Source organism: Aythya fuligula, chromosome Z, assembly GCF_009819795.1.
Source record: "Aythya fuligula isolate bAytFul2 chromosome Z, bAytFul2.pri, whole genome shotgun sequence".
NCBI classification, from domain to species: domain Eukaryota; kingdom Metazoa; phylum Chordata; class Aves; order Anseriformes; family Anatidae; genus Aythya; species Aythya fuligula.
This window is the reverse complement of record NC_045593.1, coordinates 81994110-82011598: the sequence shown is the minus strand read 5'-3', so window position 1 is coordinate 82011598 and position 17489 is coordinate 81994110. Positions and strand designations below refer to the sequence as shown.

Genomic DNA, 17489 nt, shown 5'->3' with positions numbered 1-17489 from the left:
TTGGATTCCAGGGACTAATTATAATAAACCTGCCTTGTCTAGAAGTAGTAATGAATATGTATTAGCCTAGGAGCATAAAGATGTAACGTGTGTGTGTGTTGGAGGAGCCCAGACTCCCCACGCACCCAGCACTGTTTACTTGCCTTTTATTGACCCCATAAATAAATCTTATAAACTAAATTGACTTGGAATTTATAACATTTTGATATACTACTACCTACATCATGTACTTTTCAAGTACATTGATCTGAATTTTTTACCAAGTGTGTGTGAGGGGGAGCTTTGATAACTTCAGTGCCATCTCACCAGAACAGAATGACAACAGGTAAAACCAGAACAAAGCTCACTGAACCTAGCAAAATCTCTACTAAGTGTATCTTCAAGAGTAGTTATAAAAGGTTTATGTATGAATGTTTCTCAGTACAAACATATCAGTTACAGGTTTTATTAATTAATAGAATTATATTAATTAATAATTACAGTTATAGTAACTAAAATAGTCTGAAGATACCTGCTTTTTGCCACATGCTGAATGTTGGTCCATCTAGAGGTCCTGCTTTTACTTTTGTCAACAGCAATTGCTTCATTATTGATACTGCAAAGGGTAAATTCAGAGCCAAAACTTTGGCAGCACTCAAAGCCTCAGCTGTTTGAATTCCCTTCACCTACATTTTGATCAGGCAATTTGTTGTATTTTGATCAAACAGAAGCTCAATAACTAGAACATACCAGAAAATGTATCAGAAAATCAGCAGCAATTTATAAGTTTATAAAAACAGCCCTGCATAAAAGAAAAGGATGCCAATAAAAAGGCTTGAAATGAACCAAACCCGACAGTCTAGTTATTTGTGGTTTCCTTCATATGGAAAGAAAACCAACAGCCCATCCTGAGTAAACAAGTGTTATTTCTGGACTGACGTACCTTCACTTACAAGAACTGTGCCCTAAACCCAAGTGCAAGCAGTCCCCTTCGCAGTAAATAAATAAACCTTAGGAAATAAAAGACTGCGGTGGAACAGTCAGCTCTGTGCCAGCCTGATGTAGGTGAGACATGGTCAAACACCTTTTTGGGTATTATATATTTGAATTGTGCTTGCTCTTTTTTTTTTTTTTTTTTTTTTTTTTTGTACATGATTAACACAGATTTTTTAGTACTTGGACTGATGAAAGGTTTTATTTAAGCAACAGTCAGTCCACCCACTCCCTAAGTATATATATATACATTATAGATATATATATAATGTATGTACATATCACCATCCTGACTGTTCATGTCTCCTGAAACATCTTCCCTTTTCCTTAACTAGAGGCTTAAGAAACGTAGGCAGAGTTGATGACTCAACACAGACAAACGTAGCTCACAGAGCTCTAGCTGCAGTTGTGTAGTATTTGCAGACTTTGTATAGCTCAGGCTATACAGGCTATACATCTGACCAGGTAAAATTACATGTATTTTATTCACCAAAAAAACCTTGATTTGAACACTGTTTCTCAGTTCTTCACAATTGCTGAGAAATGGTTATATTTGTTCTTAACTTACCTATATGATCGATTTTTCTGCAATGCTTGCTGTTCTGGGGGCTCTGCTACATTGTAATTAATTTTTATGAGTAGTAAAACTGCATTTTTTTAAAGCAAGGGAATCCTTAGAGTAATCAGTCAAGATTCTGTCCAATGTTTTACATTAAAATGTAAAGAATTTGAAAGATAGGCTGTAGTATTTTTGTGATATGTTTGGATTGGATTAACAAAAATTAATGAAAGAGGAAATTTTCCTGCACAAGGCAGGGTTTCTATTTAGTCATCTTCAGGGCACCTCAGTTTCACAAACTCGTCTTGTCTCCTCTTGAGCTGTGAGCTTCAGTGATTAAGAGTATCCTGTGGCAAGGGGCTCCACAGGAATCAGCTAGCATAAGATTCAGGTAACAAAATGCCAGATTGCTCAGCTGAAACACTTGTCAGCCTTGTTTGTTGCTCGGTTGAGATAGAGCAGAACAGGAAGCAGAAGCACACACACACACCAAAAAAACAAAAACAAACAAACAAAAAAAAAATTTCTAAACAGTTACGCTTTCACTTACAGTGGTTTTAAATCTCTGACAAAATAAATCCACACAACTTTATATTTCTAAAATAAATGAGTGCAGGATACACCCATTGTGTAAAGCATGGGAAAGAGAGACCTCTGGCACTACGAGCCATGCTGCCTCACAGCAGCCCGAGGCTGGGAGGACAAGGAGGAAGGCAGAACAAAAAAGTGGAAGCAGCTGAGAAGAGGAGCAAGAAAACAACGAGGAGCCTTCCTGTCTTCCCCATCATGTGTCTGCCGTCACACCTTTGATGGTTTAGATCATGCTGACGATGCAGGTGGATTTGTGTACATCATTTTAGTTTCAGATAGCGGTGCAACATGGCTGTCCCTGCACAGTGCCCATTGATTACGGTAGCATGTTCCCTACCAAAGCCTCTGCATTAGAGAGGGAAGCAGCAGTGACGTCCTCTTGCACAATTCAGACAGCTGACTGCTGTGGATAGTAAATGGTTCCTTAAAAATGCCATCTTGCTGTATATCCTGCACTTTACAGTTAGGAAAACTAATGGATGTGTACGTGTGCAGACAGAAAACTTAATATCAAATTAATCACTGACTCGTTTGAACAAAGGCATCAGGAGAGGAACAAGTAACAAGCCCTTTGAAACTAAGATCAGCTTATTGCTAGAGAGAAAACCTGTAGCACCATTTGGAAAAGTAACTGAAATGAACTAGAAAAACAACAAATTGCTTTTATAGATTGCCAAAACTGGAACTGTCTTCAGGACACCATAATCGGTCAAAAATCAAAGCTTTACATTTGGTGTCCATAAAGCAGAATGAACTTCTCAGTTTGTCCTAGATTATCTATTTCAGAAGGTAATACATTATTATAATCTCCCTAGAATTGACATATACAGTTCAAATGAAAGCAACCTTCAGATTCTGAAATGGCCAGTTTCCTGTTTCTTCGTCCTGTAGAGCTGACAGCCACTCCTTAAGGTTGTGTATTCAGTCTGTTTCATTACAAAGCTTTGGGCTGCCAGGTAGAGTGTCTGAAGGATAGATATTTCAGGATAATGCAGCATATCTTCCTTCTTTCACTAACTGATGTTATAGACAGTATTGTCCAGGTGTGTAAGTCTGAGCAGTGAAAAATGTTAAATGAAGCAGAAATTAATAAACCTGGAAATGGTTAATAAATATTAAAACACTGAAGTGTAATGCTGAGTATGTGCTTGCAGAAACCATCTAAATGATTTAACTATGAAAAATAAAGAATGTGCTGCACATCACTAATGCAGCCAAGTGTTTGTATTCCTACCGCTGTGTTGGCCCACATTGTGTCTTCTTCTATTGCCTTAAGTCTTTTTTTTTTTTTTTCCTAAAAATAGAAGTCAATAAAAGAACCAATTAAATAATACAGCTTTAATGATCTTCTGAGTTTACCTATAAATATTTACTATATTTCTTCCCCTTAGGTGTTAAACTGATAATGCAACTTTAATTGTTTTTAATTGTTCTTGGCTAGACATGAAGACCTCCTGCAAAACCTGGATCGTCATTTCTAACATTTTTTCCTAAATGACTGGGGAGAATGTATTACTACTCAGAATTTCAGTGTTCTGTGTGAGACCTAATTTCAGTAAAACATTTACAGACTATTGCTTAACAAGTCAGGAGTTAAACTTAGCAACAGAACTACAAAAAAAAAAAAAAAGAAAAAAAAAAAACTTTTTTTTTTTTTTTTTTTTGAAAATAAGATTGAATAACAGTGTTCCAAATTCTGCTAGCTCCTTTTTTGATTGCTTTTGACAACTGCCGTAGAAAAGGAATTTGGTAACAGGATTTTGTGGCCAAAATAAAGAATTTAAAAGATTTCCTCACAGAGTTCAAAGGAGAAAATGCCACCACCAACATGCAATCAGTAACTCATGACAAATCCTCTGATTCCAGATTACGAATGTCAAAGATGTGCTGACTTTAACATTGTCTGATACTGCAGACTAGAAAGCTGGCATATAGAAGTACACAGCATTCAACTGGACAAAATTGGTCAGGGATTATTTGTAAAAATAGGAAGCAGCAAAACTGTTAAAATATTTTTTTTTTGTTCATTTACATTTTTTGATCTGTTGTCCTTGTGGCAAGGAACAGCTTGAAATTAAAGAAGTGCTTCCTAAAATGGAAGCACTTATCACATTAAGAATAAAGGCTACATGACTAATAGAAAAACATAAAAGATTGGCCTCTCTAACCTTCCTATTAAATCTCAGGGTTTTGACAAACTTTCTTATGAGTTTTAAAACAATTCCTGGTATAGGAAATGAAAGATCAGGCCTCTTATGATAGATTACACTACTACTGCTATGCAGTGAATATGGCAAATCACAGAAAGACAGCAAACAGGCAAAAAAGAAAGGAAGGAAGGAAGAAGAAAAGAACAAAAGAATGAAGGAAAGAAGGAACGAAAGGAAGAACGGAAGGGAGGAAGGGAGGAAGGGAGGAAGGGAGGAAGGAAGAAAAAGAAAGAAAGAAAGAAAGAAAGAAAGAAAGAAAGAAAGAAAGAAAGAAAGAAAGAAAGAAAGAAAGAAAGAAAGAAAGAAAGAAAGAAAGAAAGAAAGAAAGAAAGAAAAAGGAAGAAAGGAAGAAAAAATAAAGGAAGGGAAGAAAAACATTTGAAGCTACTCATCAATACAATAAAATAGTCATACAATAAAATTGTTTTAAAATATTATGCAAGATATTAAATGGGTGCTAAATGCACAATTGTATAGGCACAACTCATACAAATGAACTTGCTTCTGGAGAATTCTTTAAAGGAAGAAAGCTAAAATGGGCATGTGAAGCACAGTACAAACAATCTAAATTGCATAAGTGCAGATGATGAATTTAAGTTATTATCTTATTCAGATCTTTGCTCTTTATTTCAGCTTGTAATTACGCTTGTGCATTTTGTCTTAAACTGTATTTCTAAAAACCTCAGAGGCAAAGATTTGTTTTTGTCCTAATTACAAAATATAAAAGGCCCTTGAGTATTATGAAGACTAAAATATTATCCATTGTGTGACTGTGATGAATCCTGTGAATATTGTACATAACTCTCAGCTTATAGGTAGCAAACATCTGGTTCTTGATTCCGAAATGCATATTGCCATCTCAAGATGAAGGCACTCCTGGAACTCACCGTTCCTCCGCTCCTTTAGGTATATGATATGTATCTCACAGTTTGAGATAAGGTTTTAGCATGTAGCTTACAGGATAAAGCAGACGTGTAACAACAGGTTTAGATATACATTCTCACTTAGAATATGAAGCCCTGTCCTCAGCATCATTCCCAAGAGCCAAAGCATGGCTGGAATGTCCTGTACTTGCATTTTGGATTGCCTATTTGGTTCCTGAGATCAGCTGGTAGAAGGTAGAAGATCCAGCATGATCTGTTATGGCCAAGAACTCCATACTGCTATGATAAACACATTAAAGAAATTTATATGAATGAGGACATAAAAAGGTAGTTATAATTTTACAGCTAAATATTTGGGGTATTCCTCATGAAGTTCTATTTTGGCAACAAAAGGTTTTAATCTTTAGATTCATTCTGGCACATTTACAATGATGATAATCAGGTAAATTCTACTGCATTATTTATGCCCTGGGCATGGAAATTATGTTATGACATGTTCAATAAGTTGAGGTCACCTATGAGGATGGTATTATCAGAAAAAAAAAAAAAAAAGCAGGCAGTTTTTCAATTCAAATTTTTCCTTTACATTCTCAAATCTTTGCAAAATTATGAGAAGTTAATAAATAGTTGGAAAGCAAAACAATGAATATTGGACCTCTGCCTTTTCTAATTTCAGTTTCTGTATTTTGCATATTTGGACTGTCAAGAAAAAACAATTCTCTGCTATATATCCCTATTTTGATCTCCTGCTCCTACAGCCAAATACAACCATCCTGCTTCTCGACCACCTGATTTCCCTGAAAAGCAGCCTTTCTTGCTACAAACTTAAATATTAGTTCACCAGGGGCTGTTTATCCAACACACACTCCTGACTTTGCGGCTGTCAGGGCTAACTTTTGAGAAGTTGGTTTCTATATATAGAAGAATAATCAGTCAGTTGAACATGTTTGCTGAAAGGCTGGCAAGCTGAATCAGTCCAAACTGAAGCCTCTTTTCTAGCAAACCAAATGCAAGTCTTTGAAAGGGGATACTGGGGTTAGGGATAACAACCTTTATAAATCAGCTTTCACACTATTTTCCAGCACTCGCTTCTGAGGATGAAGAGCTGCTTGCTCTAAAAGATAATTAATTCTTGACTCTCTCATTGCCCTTTCCTCTCTGTTGTGGAGGAAAATTCCCTGACCTAAGCAAGCTGTATCAATCACCATCTAAAGCAACACGGCTGGTGACAGAGCAATTCTGGAGCAGTAAAAAAATGAGAGAGGGCAAACTCACACACTGTGTGTTCCAGAACGAGAAGCGTGCATATTGCACATTCCCCTAATCGGAAGTTGGCAAATCCTATTTATTTCTGTTTATTCTCCACTACAACCCTATTTATGTTTTCACAGCAATACCCCAGGCATAAGAAAACAGTATGATAAGCTCTGTGGGCAGATCACGGACCACTAGTAAAGGAGCTGACAGTGATTACTAAAAGCAGAGTTGTGCTGGGCTGGCTGTCCTCATGCCATGATGTTTTCTTTAAAGCCTGAAAGCTTCCAGAGTAGGGCATGGGAGATGTGGCTCCACCCAAGGGCATCCAGGATAAATCTGAAGGATTAGGAAGAATATCCACACGGTACGGCTAAGAAGTGAATATCTATGTAGAAAATAGATGGGAAAAAATCAACCATATCCAATAATTTTCCAAGAAACTGTCTAATAGCGAGCAAACAGATACTCTGCAGTTACCAAAGGACAGCATTTTTTTCCCTTAGATATGTACCCAATATTGTTACTCTTCTAGTAACAAAAATACACAGGGGTCCCTGCTGCTACTGGCAACAAACTCTCTGCCTAAGCGCAGAAAGATGTTTTGGAAGAGCAGACAAAATTTACAATAATAGCTGTAGAAGACTAGATCTTTCAAGATGGAAATTCTTCAGCAGGTAAGCCTGAGAGCCTTCCAAAACATGAGGGCAATAATTTTATATATATATATATATATATATATTTACTTAAATTTTAGCTTAGCCATCTTCATATCCATTTTCTTTGGAAATAACAGTATATACTACACACAAGCATATACCTTACTGTTTCGATTCCTATTATATTTCTGGTAAAGTCAGCAATAGCCTTCCTCAAGTAGAGGCCACAAATTTGGAGCTTCAGGTTAATCAGCCATTGCTTAAGAGGCTTCTCCTACAGTCTGTGAAATGATCTAAGCAATCTACATTTAGAAGCCAGGTAATAAATACTTCTTTTTCAAATCTGCATAGCCAGACACTTTTTCTGCTTTACAGTAGCATGGAAGCCAGTGACCTTGGTATTTTATTTTTTATTGAATACATTCTGTACTTTTTTGCACGGGTTATTGTAGAATCCACCCATGGTCACCTGTATCACACTGCAGCTTTAACTATCTTCAAACTGAATGACTCCCAGGAAGGGAATAAACTCCACTAGTTTAAATGCTCAGGTGCAAGTAGGTGTTTGTATGAATATCTAGCTGTAAATGATAATTACATGCCTACATATGCCATTTTTTCCTTTTTGCAAGAATCTGGGCTTTCTGGGATTCAAATCAACAGGTGGCCACAATTGCCAGTAAAAATGAAAGGTGTATTTCAAAAATATTTTGTCTATGTTTACAGTGCTCTGCACTTGATAAATCACCACTGCTTACAGTACCATTCACTTGGAATTTTATTCTTTTTCTGGACGAGCTGGCTAAATAGCAGGCAGTTTTGCAAAGCAGTGAATTATTGCTGTTATTATTAGTGTTTTTTTTTTCCCCCTTCATTACCTACTGCAGTGTTCAAAGTGGAGAGGACTGGGTACAGAACTTCAGGCCCAGGGAAGTCTTTTTTTTTTTTCTCGCTGAAGGAATTCGTAGCTGTGGGTGAGTGGACAGGGAGATCAATATGGGGATGAGAGCCAGAGAAAGGCCAGAATAAGACACCACCAGGCAGCCAGGTGCTGCCACTCAGCTGGGGCCTGAAAATCAGTGGCTCCCGCACCACCTGCAGCAAGGTTGCAATATCCGTACCAAAGCAGCCTCGGGTCCCATTCTAGGAATGTAGAAATTCTCCAAAATGCAAGTCATATGGTAAGATCTAAACTTTACAATCGGGAAGAGGGCTTGCCACTGCAGACTGCCCTTGACTGCATCTTCAAAAGCACAACATAGCTAAAAATCTTTAAAAGTAAATGTAAATATACTGCTACTACCTCAGTTTTCAGAAGAGAAGCAGCCTTTTGTGTACAACTAATGCTGAGTTATGCATAGGGATATGGTTTAGTGGGGACTGTTAGTGTTAGGTCAGAGGTGGGACTCGATGATCTTGAGGTCTCTTCCAACCTAGAAATTCTGTGATTCTGTGATTTATATAGGCAACCTCACAAACTGGAGAAATCACCAGCCTTCATTCAATCAGGCAGCCTCGTCCCAGCCCTGCAGTGGCCGGTCTCCCCTGGGTGCATCACGTACCTTCCTTTCTGCCTGAAAAAGCCCTGCCTTAGCAAACGCTCACTTGCCATGAAGGGATACAAGAAGTACCTGCTTTTCAATAAGACAGTGCTATTATTGACATTTTATCAAACACATCTCTTCTTCATTTCTCTTTGTTTTGTTGTTTTGTTTTGTTTTTTTTTTTTTTCCTTTTGACACCTCACATCTTCTCTACCTTTTCCTGTATATGTTGGGAAAGAAAAAGCAAAATCAAACAAACAAAAGCAACAACAAAAACCCTAAATCTTATGCTAAATCAAACAGACTATTCTTTCCACCTTGCTATTTCGTGTCTTGGTGTCTTGGTGATTTAGCTCCCATTAATACTTTCTGACATTTTGCGTACTGACTTTGTCTCTATTTTTGTTTCAGTAATACCATTTGTTTTTTTTCTGTGTAACTGCTCTGAGACGCATTCTGAAGCACTGCCCTTCATCATATGAATATGGAATCTCCATCCTTAGCGATACTAAAACAACAACAAAAACAATAACAATAAAAAAAAATAAAAAAACTGTTACTTATAAATAAATATATTATTCAACACTGAATAAGCAGCCACCTTTGTGATTGCTCCGGGCAGTCCCTTTTATATCAGAAAAAAAAAAAAAATATGAAAGAATAAAGTGCAACTAAGGTCTTGAGTATCATAGTTACAAGCTGGGTTTATCAGACCTTATCCAAATTCATATATAGTTCTTAGCAAAACCAATAGAGAAATAAATACCTAAAGAAATGTCTGGATAATAAATGCTTAGTATTTGTTTTCATTTTCCCTTAGAAAGCATACACTTCTATAACCCAAATGTTCAAAATAAAACACAACTCCTCACTTCACACTGTAATAATCACTGCGAAGTGAACAAGACAGCCCACTCTGTAAATCCAAACAGTTACAAGCACTGGACTGCTGAATGGAATTTTTTAATAATCCATGTTCCTTTTTAAGTTCAGACGATATTTATCTAACATATTGGGAAAAATGATTCAAGAACCTCTTGAAAGTTTATAAAATCCAACTGTCTTCATGTAATTCGGAAGAAAATAGACCAATTTCTACTCGAATCTACTATTTGCACTTGTTTATAAAACAGAGACCTATTTTTTTTTCAGGAATGGCATGAAAACAAAAGAATTATTCTCAGCTTCCCACGGAGTGTCATGTTATTACAGTGTTAGTCTAAACTGGTGAAATTTTATTTTGGTAACATTATTGTATTTGAAATTGTTCTAACAGAACAGACAGACCAATACTTCCTGTTTTGCATGAGGCAGATCTTCTCTTTCAAGCATGTTTCAGTTACAACTAGCACTAGGAAATTTCCAAACAGACATGTTAACTCCACGTACTCCAGCCCACAGCCCTTGCAAGGCCAGGGCCTGGCACTCTGCTTGTCCCCTGGGACCGAGCAGAAGAGCCCTGCCTGGGCGAGGGTCCGATCATTGCCCCACAGCCAGGGAAACAATGCTCCTGAGCCAGCCTCAGCCCTCTTTGGGGAAGTGCTATTTGGTACCAGCCACGACCACACAGGACAGCTCACTGTTTTAGGTCTATTCTCGTTGCCAGACTAGACACAAACAGTGATGGTAATTTCTTGTTTTAGGTTTAACACATCTTTATCCTCATTTTGGTAAGACAGCTCACATCTGCATAACTTTCATCATTAAAGTACTTTCACAGACTTCAAAAGAACTGCTAGCATGCTTAATCTTACACAACTACTCAGGTATTTATTGAGCTGCGGTTTCCAGTGGGGTTTTCTGGACTGGAGAGAATGATCAGCACCATCCTGAAAGTCTGATTTGTCTGCTCAGGGGTAGTCTATGCATCTTACCTGCAGCATTTGTTCTTCCTCTGAAAATATCATCGTATGCTTTCCACTGTGGGGTCACCTGGTAGGCGTGAACGAACACCACAAAAACCACTACCAAGCACATTAACGGCACCAGAGCAGCAGTGAAGAGGGCAGCGTAGGCATTTGGAATGAAGCACCTGATGAAAAAAATGGAAAAATTCTGTTTATAAACATGAGAAACACCTTGAACGGTCATTAGTGAAGAAGGATTTACTTTACAGACCGCAAATTCTTTAACTCCGTTCCCAGAGCAACCTTGGCAGGATGTATTGGGTTCTTTTGTCTCTTTTTCCCTTATCATATCTTAAGGAATATAACATTTGTATCTTAGAAGTATGCATGCTATATTTTAGCCTGACCAATATTAAAGAGATTTAAACTGTTGTGATGGAACAAATTATATTTTAACCAACTCCATGCAAGCTATGTTCATTTAATGTGATCACTCTCAGTCACCAAGTTCTAAAAGGGCATTATGCAATTTTCTATACTTAGCTCCTGAAACCACAAATTAAATTGTGAGAAATATATTCTTTAAATAAATGAACAAGTCTTAAAGGCAAGATTCCTCTCAAGTTGTTGGAAATTATATGTCATTTGCACACTGAAGCCAAATGCTCCCTCCCTCCCACTTTTTTATTTTTTTTAGCATTGTCCTATCTGTCCTTACTGTTTCCATTTATTAAAGATATAATTATTTATAAAGACGTGATGGGAACTTGAGTTATTACTGAAAAAGAGTCAAATTACGCATGTAAGACTTGAAGGATATGGAGATGATAGTTAAAGAGAGATTTCCACTGTCTGAGAGATCAGGGTTTGCTATGAACTCCCTTGAGGTCAGTGTGTGCTTCACTGCCACTGACCTACTCTAGAGATGACGCAAAACTGAACAGCCCAAGGGACAGTTCAGGAGTCAGTATGTCTAGAGAGAATGTGGTCACTGCTGTCCCTATTAAGAGGGTGTAACTTACCCAGCCCTTCTGTTTTTCAGGTCAGCTCTGCTAAATAAGTTTACAGTCAGTGCTGGTACAATATACATCTAGGAAGAGGCTGGCTGGGTGTTTCTCTGGTATACAATCTGGGTTTGCTTAGATGTAATCTGCCCAGCAAGACCTGCAAGCCCCTGGGATTTCATTCTCTATGACTTCCACAGCATCAGTCCACCACAGTCAGTGAAAAAAAAAAAATCTAGCAGAATATAAATAGCTTGTTTGACACTCTTCAGAAGATACAACAGGCCGAGATACCACCTAATAACATCGATAAGTAAATAAGTAAGCAAAAGGGTTAGGGTTGGGGTTATGGTTAGGATTAGGTTCTCTCTATTGTAATTAAAGTTGTTTTGCAGGACAGAATGGTTGAGGTTGGAAGGGACCTCTCAAAGCCATCTGGTCCCACCCCTGCTCCAGCAGGGACACCCAGAGCAGGATGCCCAGGCCTGTGTCCAGGTGATTTTTGAAGATCCCCTAGGAGGAGACCCCACAGCCTCCGGGCAGCCTGTGCCAGTTCTCAGCCACCCGCACAGCACAGAAGTGCTGCCTGGTGCTCAGGGGAACCTCCTTGACCCTGTTTGTGCCCACTGCCTGCTGTCCTGGCACTGGGCACCACTGACAAGAGCCTGGCTCCATCCTCTTTGTGCCTTCCCTTCAGGTATTTATGGACATCGATGAGATCTCCCCGAGCCTCCCCTTCTCCAGGCTGAATCATCCAGGTCAAACAGCTGCAGCCCCCTCATCCTTTCCTCACTGGAGAGGTGTTTCAACCCCTTACTCATCTTTGTGGCTCTTTGCTGGACTGTCCCCAGCATGTGCATGCCTCTCTTGGACTGAGGAGCAGAGGAAAGGACACAGGACCCCAAGTGTGGCCTAACCAGTGCTGAGAAGACTGGAAGGATCAGTTCCCTTAGCCTGCTGACTACACTGTTGATCTGTTTCATCTTTATAATCTCAATATTTCTTAGATATGAAAGTAACTTTTTTGTTCCCATATGTAGTTTTGAGTGGACCCAAACAATATTAAGATGTCAAGGCCCATCACCACAACCTGCACTGCCCTTAGTGATTAGACTGAAGCCAGGAATCTCAACACAAGTACAGTCCTCTATAAAACTAAATTTACATTCTGAAACCTGTATCTCTTTCAATTTGATACATTTTTGTATTTCAGAGATGAGGCATACTGTTAAAAAGCTTTCTGAAGGTCTTGAAAGGTTTCTGTGAACATTCCTTTGTATCCAGTTAACAAAAGCAGCAAACAAATGAATACCCACAGAAATGGATCACCTCTACTAATATCCCTAGGTACTTGCTCTAAAAAAGACACTGAAGAGTTACATGGACAGGAAATACACAAAGCCATGTTAACCCACAAAACTTACCTTATTTTTTAAGCATTTGTCAGCAACTTAACAGAAACCAAAATAAAACAAGAACAAAACAAAAACCCCAGATACTATATTAGGTTTTCTCTTTCCTTCAATACCAAGCAATAAGACATTTACTGTACATATTTTTCCTAGGACCAGAATAATGAGAAACAGCTTTAATAATATAAGATTTTTTTGTCTCTTACCACAGATGTATGTTAAAGCTAAACTGATACTTTCAAATAAGGGGCCACACAAACCAAAAGACAATATCTTACTTTTGGAAAGGACAATATCTCAAAGAATTGTACACATTTAAATCAATCTATTCATTAAAATAACCTTGATTATTGGCCAGTAAGAATCAGAGCTTTACCTTTTTTGTTTGTTTTTTTTTTTTTTCTTTTAATCTATAAAAATGGATTCTTAGGCTTGCACTCTTCTCAATGGGGCAAAGTATGTTTACTTGACCCTGTAAGTGCCTTTGTGAAGTTTTCTGTAGTATCTTAAACCATAACATTTGCTAATATAATGAAAGGGATGCCAGCTACACAAAATTTAAGAGGACCTCTTTTATTTCTCTGAATATTTTAATGGAAAAAGAAAATACAATTAACATGATGTATAGTGGAACTATTTGCAAGCATAATTACATAATTTATATTAAAAATTAAAAAAAAAAAAAAAAAAAAAAAAAACAACCAACAACTAAATTGTTAAGTTAATAAGGAGTTTTAAAAACATTTGAGAAAGGTATTCAATAAAAGTTCTGACATACATTGTTCCTTTTTAAGCAAGGAAGTTTTAAAATATTTCAATGCATTGAAGACAGTTTCATTCATGTTTTGCCATGTTTTGAATTCTAAGGACAACCTCCTTCAAGTGCAGCTTTAAACTCTTTAACTTTTATCAACAGACATCTAACTGTCTGAATTTTACTTGTCACATGAGTTTCTCTCTGGAGCTAGACCTATATTATTATTGTTGTTGCTTTAAAAAAAAATATTATTACTACTATTATTATTATTATTATTATTATTATTATTACTATTATTATTATTATTATTATTATTATTATTATTATTATTATTATTATTATTATTATTATTAAAGAATCCTGAGCATGAAACTCAACAACACTTAAGCTTCTCCTTGCCTTTTAGCCACAACTGGTTAGTGGGTAGCCTGTCACAGAGAACAGAGAGTTGTGTCTCCAGGTGAGTTTGCTCCTATTGCTCATGTTATAGGAGGAAGGTAAAAGGCAAAAGTCAGACACATGAATTTGCACTTTTATTTGAAAAAAAAAAAAAGAAGAAGAAGAAGAAAAACAATTAAAGTCAGAGTTTAAATTATTTATTCGTTCATGCTCACTCAGCACATTCTTCACAAAGTGCATGAAACAATGCTAAAAAAAATGAAAAAAAGACAAGTAGGATTACAATATACATGCATTTATAGATACTCATACATGCCAGGCTTTCTCAAAAAGCAACTTGTCTTTCTGATTTGACAATTCTATTCACTGGGATCTTGGCTTTGTTGTGGAAGAAGGCTATGTTATCTTTGAAATGGCACTTCATCATTCTATGAACATGCTCATCAATTTTCTATTAAGTATAGGGTAGGCCAGAGAATGGAAACATTTTTTGCAGATAATTACTAGCTAAAATATTGATAATATGACAAAGTATTTGCAGCAAATTGTGTCTAATCTGTAGTTAAAGAATACAGCAAAACCTAAAACAGTCTTTCTTTTATGAACTCATTTTTGATAATTATATTTATTATCTGCTTCTGATGTTCTGGGCAGCTTAGCAGCTTGATAATGAAGCATCTTTTGCAAGCATTATAATTTTTTAATACATGAAAGCTCTATGCTTTTAATTTCAGCAAGTTTGTTAAGCATAACCCTGTGAGAAGACCTGATCTCTTGCACTGCACCTTAGAATTATCAGCAAAACCAGTTCTCTTCTGAATGTTCATTTGCAATTTCAGCTGACAAACTCATGTTTGCACCCAGTGTAATGCACAAAGGAGTTTATGTTGCTCTCTCTCGTCCCTTCTTCCAGCTTTCTGCCTGCTTTGTAATTTCCAAATTGTATCAAATATTAAATCAAATACCTTTACATTTGTTGGCAGTGAGGTGCAAAACCAAAGCATTAAGTGCCCACGTAATGCTGTGCCATTTTACTTCCCTTAGCCTGAAAGCAGTGCCAAAAGGTCACAGGTTCAGACCCCCCAGTCTTCATCCCACTTCCAGATACAGTAACAACTGACCCCACAACAGCCTGAAAACATGGGCTGCACTTATTAAAATCCAGTGGAAAATTTAAAGAGTGGTCCACTCTGATGTGCCTTCTGTTTGCCTTTGTAGTAAAATTCAATTTTATTTCTTTTTGTTCGTTTTGTTTTGTTTTTAAACTTTGCTACATGGATATGAAATTTGTGACCCAGCCAAAAACAACTGAATGTATTACAGAGGACACCCTGTTATCTAGCCTTATAGCATTTGCCTGTGATGGCATTATGGATGCAGCCACAGGAAGGTTTAACATGAGAGAGAACTTCAAAATGTTGCTGAACTACCATCAAATACAACTCATTGTACATGTGAATGTTTTACTAAAGGAAATTGTACTGTAGCTGAGAACTACAGATCTTTTCTCTCCATAAAAATGTTTTTCTCCATACCACGCCCTGCAGTCTATCCAACCCAATATAGAATATGCAACCGCTCCAAGAAAGCTGTTTCCAGTGATCACAGTACTCACCTCTAGAGACCATTTCCCCATGTTTAGCTCAACCCTTTCTTGCTGCAGCTTATGCTCATTACTTCTTGGCCTAGCCAGCACGGTTTTGAGAAACAGATTTTTCCCTCGTTTGCTTCAACACTTCTTTATCTGCTTGTAAACTGTTGGCTATCCCCACTGCTCCTCCAAATCTTCTTTAACTAAACAGCCCTAGATCTTTCAATTTGATTGAGTGCACTTTATATTTAAGACCTTTGTCAATCTTGTCGATTGCTCAACTTCACTCATGTGTTTCTTAAACTGCAAGGCCCAAAACCGTGATAGCATTTCATCTCAGTGAATGGCTAAAGCAGAAGGACTTTATGTGCCCTTAAGACTAAGTTGCTTTATATATAGGCCTGCACTATGCCTGTGTGTTGTGCCATAGCACAAAATGCTGACACATACTCGTTTTATCATTGATGTTGACACACACTCGGTTTATCATCCACAATGAGTATGAGATGTCTTCGTGCAGAACTGGTAAACAGCCAATTATTCCCATCCAATTTTTGCATGGCCAATTATTCTTGGCAAGATGCAATTCTTTCCACATGTCCCTGCTGAATACCATGCTACTTTTTCAGGACAGATCTCAGAAGTCAATACCACCCTAAATTATAACGAACATTCAGTGGACTTCTTTCCCAGCTGTGTGCTGTGGTAAATCTGAATGGAAACTCCTTATCCCAGGCTTGTATGATATGAGGTGAATGTAATATTTTCCATTCCATTAATAGTCAAGGAAGATGTTGAACAATATTTGAAAAACATTTTAGAGTCGTGATTTATTGATAAATTTCATCCAAGGATTCTAAAAAAATTTACCTGAGAACACAGACTGTTGATGCTTGTTTCAGTATATCTTGGAATAGAAAATTTGAGATGAGGTTGTGGCAAAAGTCAGGGCAACGACATGATCTAAGCGATGTATAAGTCTGTTGAACAGACATAACTAAACAAATACGAGACATAATGAACATTCAACTCAGGAAGAACTAAAAAGCAAAAATCAAGTTGGTTTTCTGGAACAAAACTACATCAAAGTTGAGTTCATTCTTTCATGAGTTTACAGATTTGTCTTGTAAATGTACTTGGAAACTTTTGACAGCATTTGAATTACACAGTGAAATGTAATTTTACTTACACAAGGAAAGTAAATTTGGAAAACCTACTATACACCTGCCACATTCACCATCTAGTTTGTAATTCTGCAGAAAACAATCTGGTAATTACTGTGCAATCACATTAAGGAGAAGATGAGTCGTAACTTCATGCTGTTAAAAAGAATACCATACTTGGATGTATAACAGCAGTTTTTGCTGCAACACAGATGAAGTAATGTTATGATCTAGTCAGCATTACAACGACTTCGGTGGCAGGCTGTATCTGGTTTTGGCACATTTGAAAAAAACATGAACAGAATGAAGAAAGTTCACAGGAGAGCAACGAGGGCTACAAGAGGTCTTATAAATGTATGCCAGTCAGAAAGATGAAAAATATATATGTATTTTTTTGTTTTGTTCATGTATTGGCAACCTACAAGTAGGCAAACAGCAAAAGAATAACATCTTCTCCATGTTGTAACATATTTTCTGTGCTGCAAAAGCCAAACTGAGGGACTTAAACCACTCAGATCTAGATGTGAGAAAAAAGCTTCCTAAGGCAAGAACTGTGAAGGAGTGAGTACAGTACATTGTTTCTCTCTGGAGGCTGTCTAAAAGAGACTGGACAAACATCTGTCAGGAATAGTGTAGAAACATG

General features: G+C 37.2%; 1 protein-coding gene across 1 annotated transcript in view; it reads right to left on the bottom strand.

The window, feature by feature from the left end:
* ADGRV1 (adhesion G protein-coupled receptor V1) overlaps window positions 1-17489 on the bottom strand; it is a 286177-nt gene that overhangs the window by 44844 nt on the left and 223844 nt on the right. The window contains exon 86 of the mRNA XM_032206748.1: window positions 10548-10705. Within this exon, the coding sequence (XP_032062639.1) occupies window positions 10548-10705 (158 nt within the window). The remainder of the gene's footprint in view (window positions 1-10547; window positions 10706-17489) is intronic.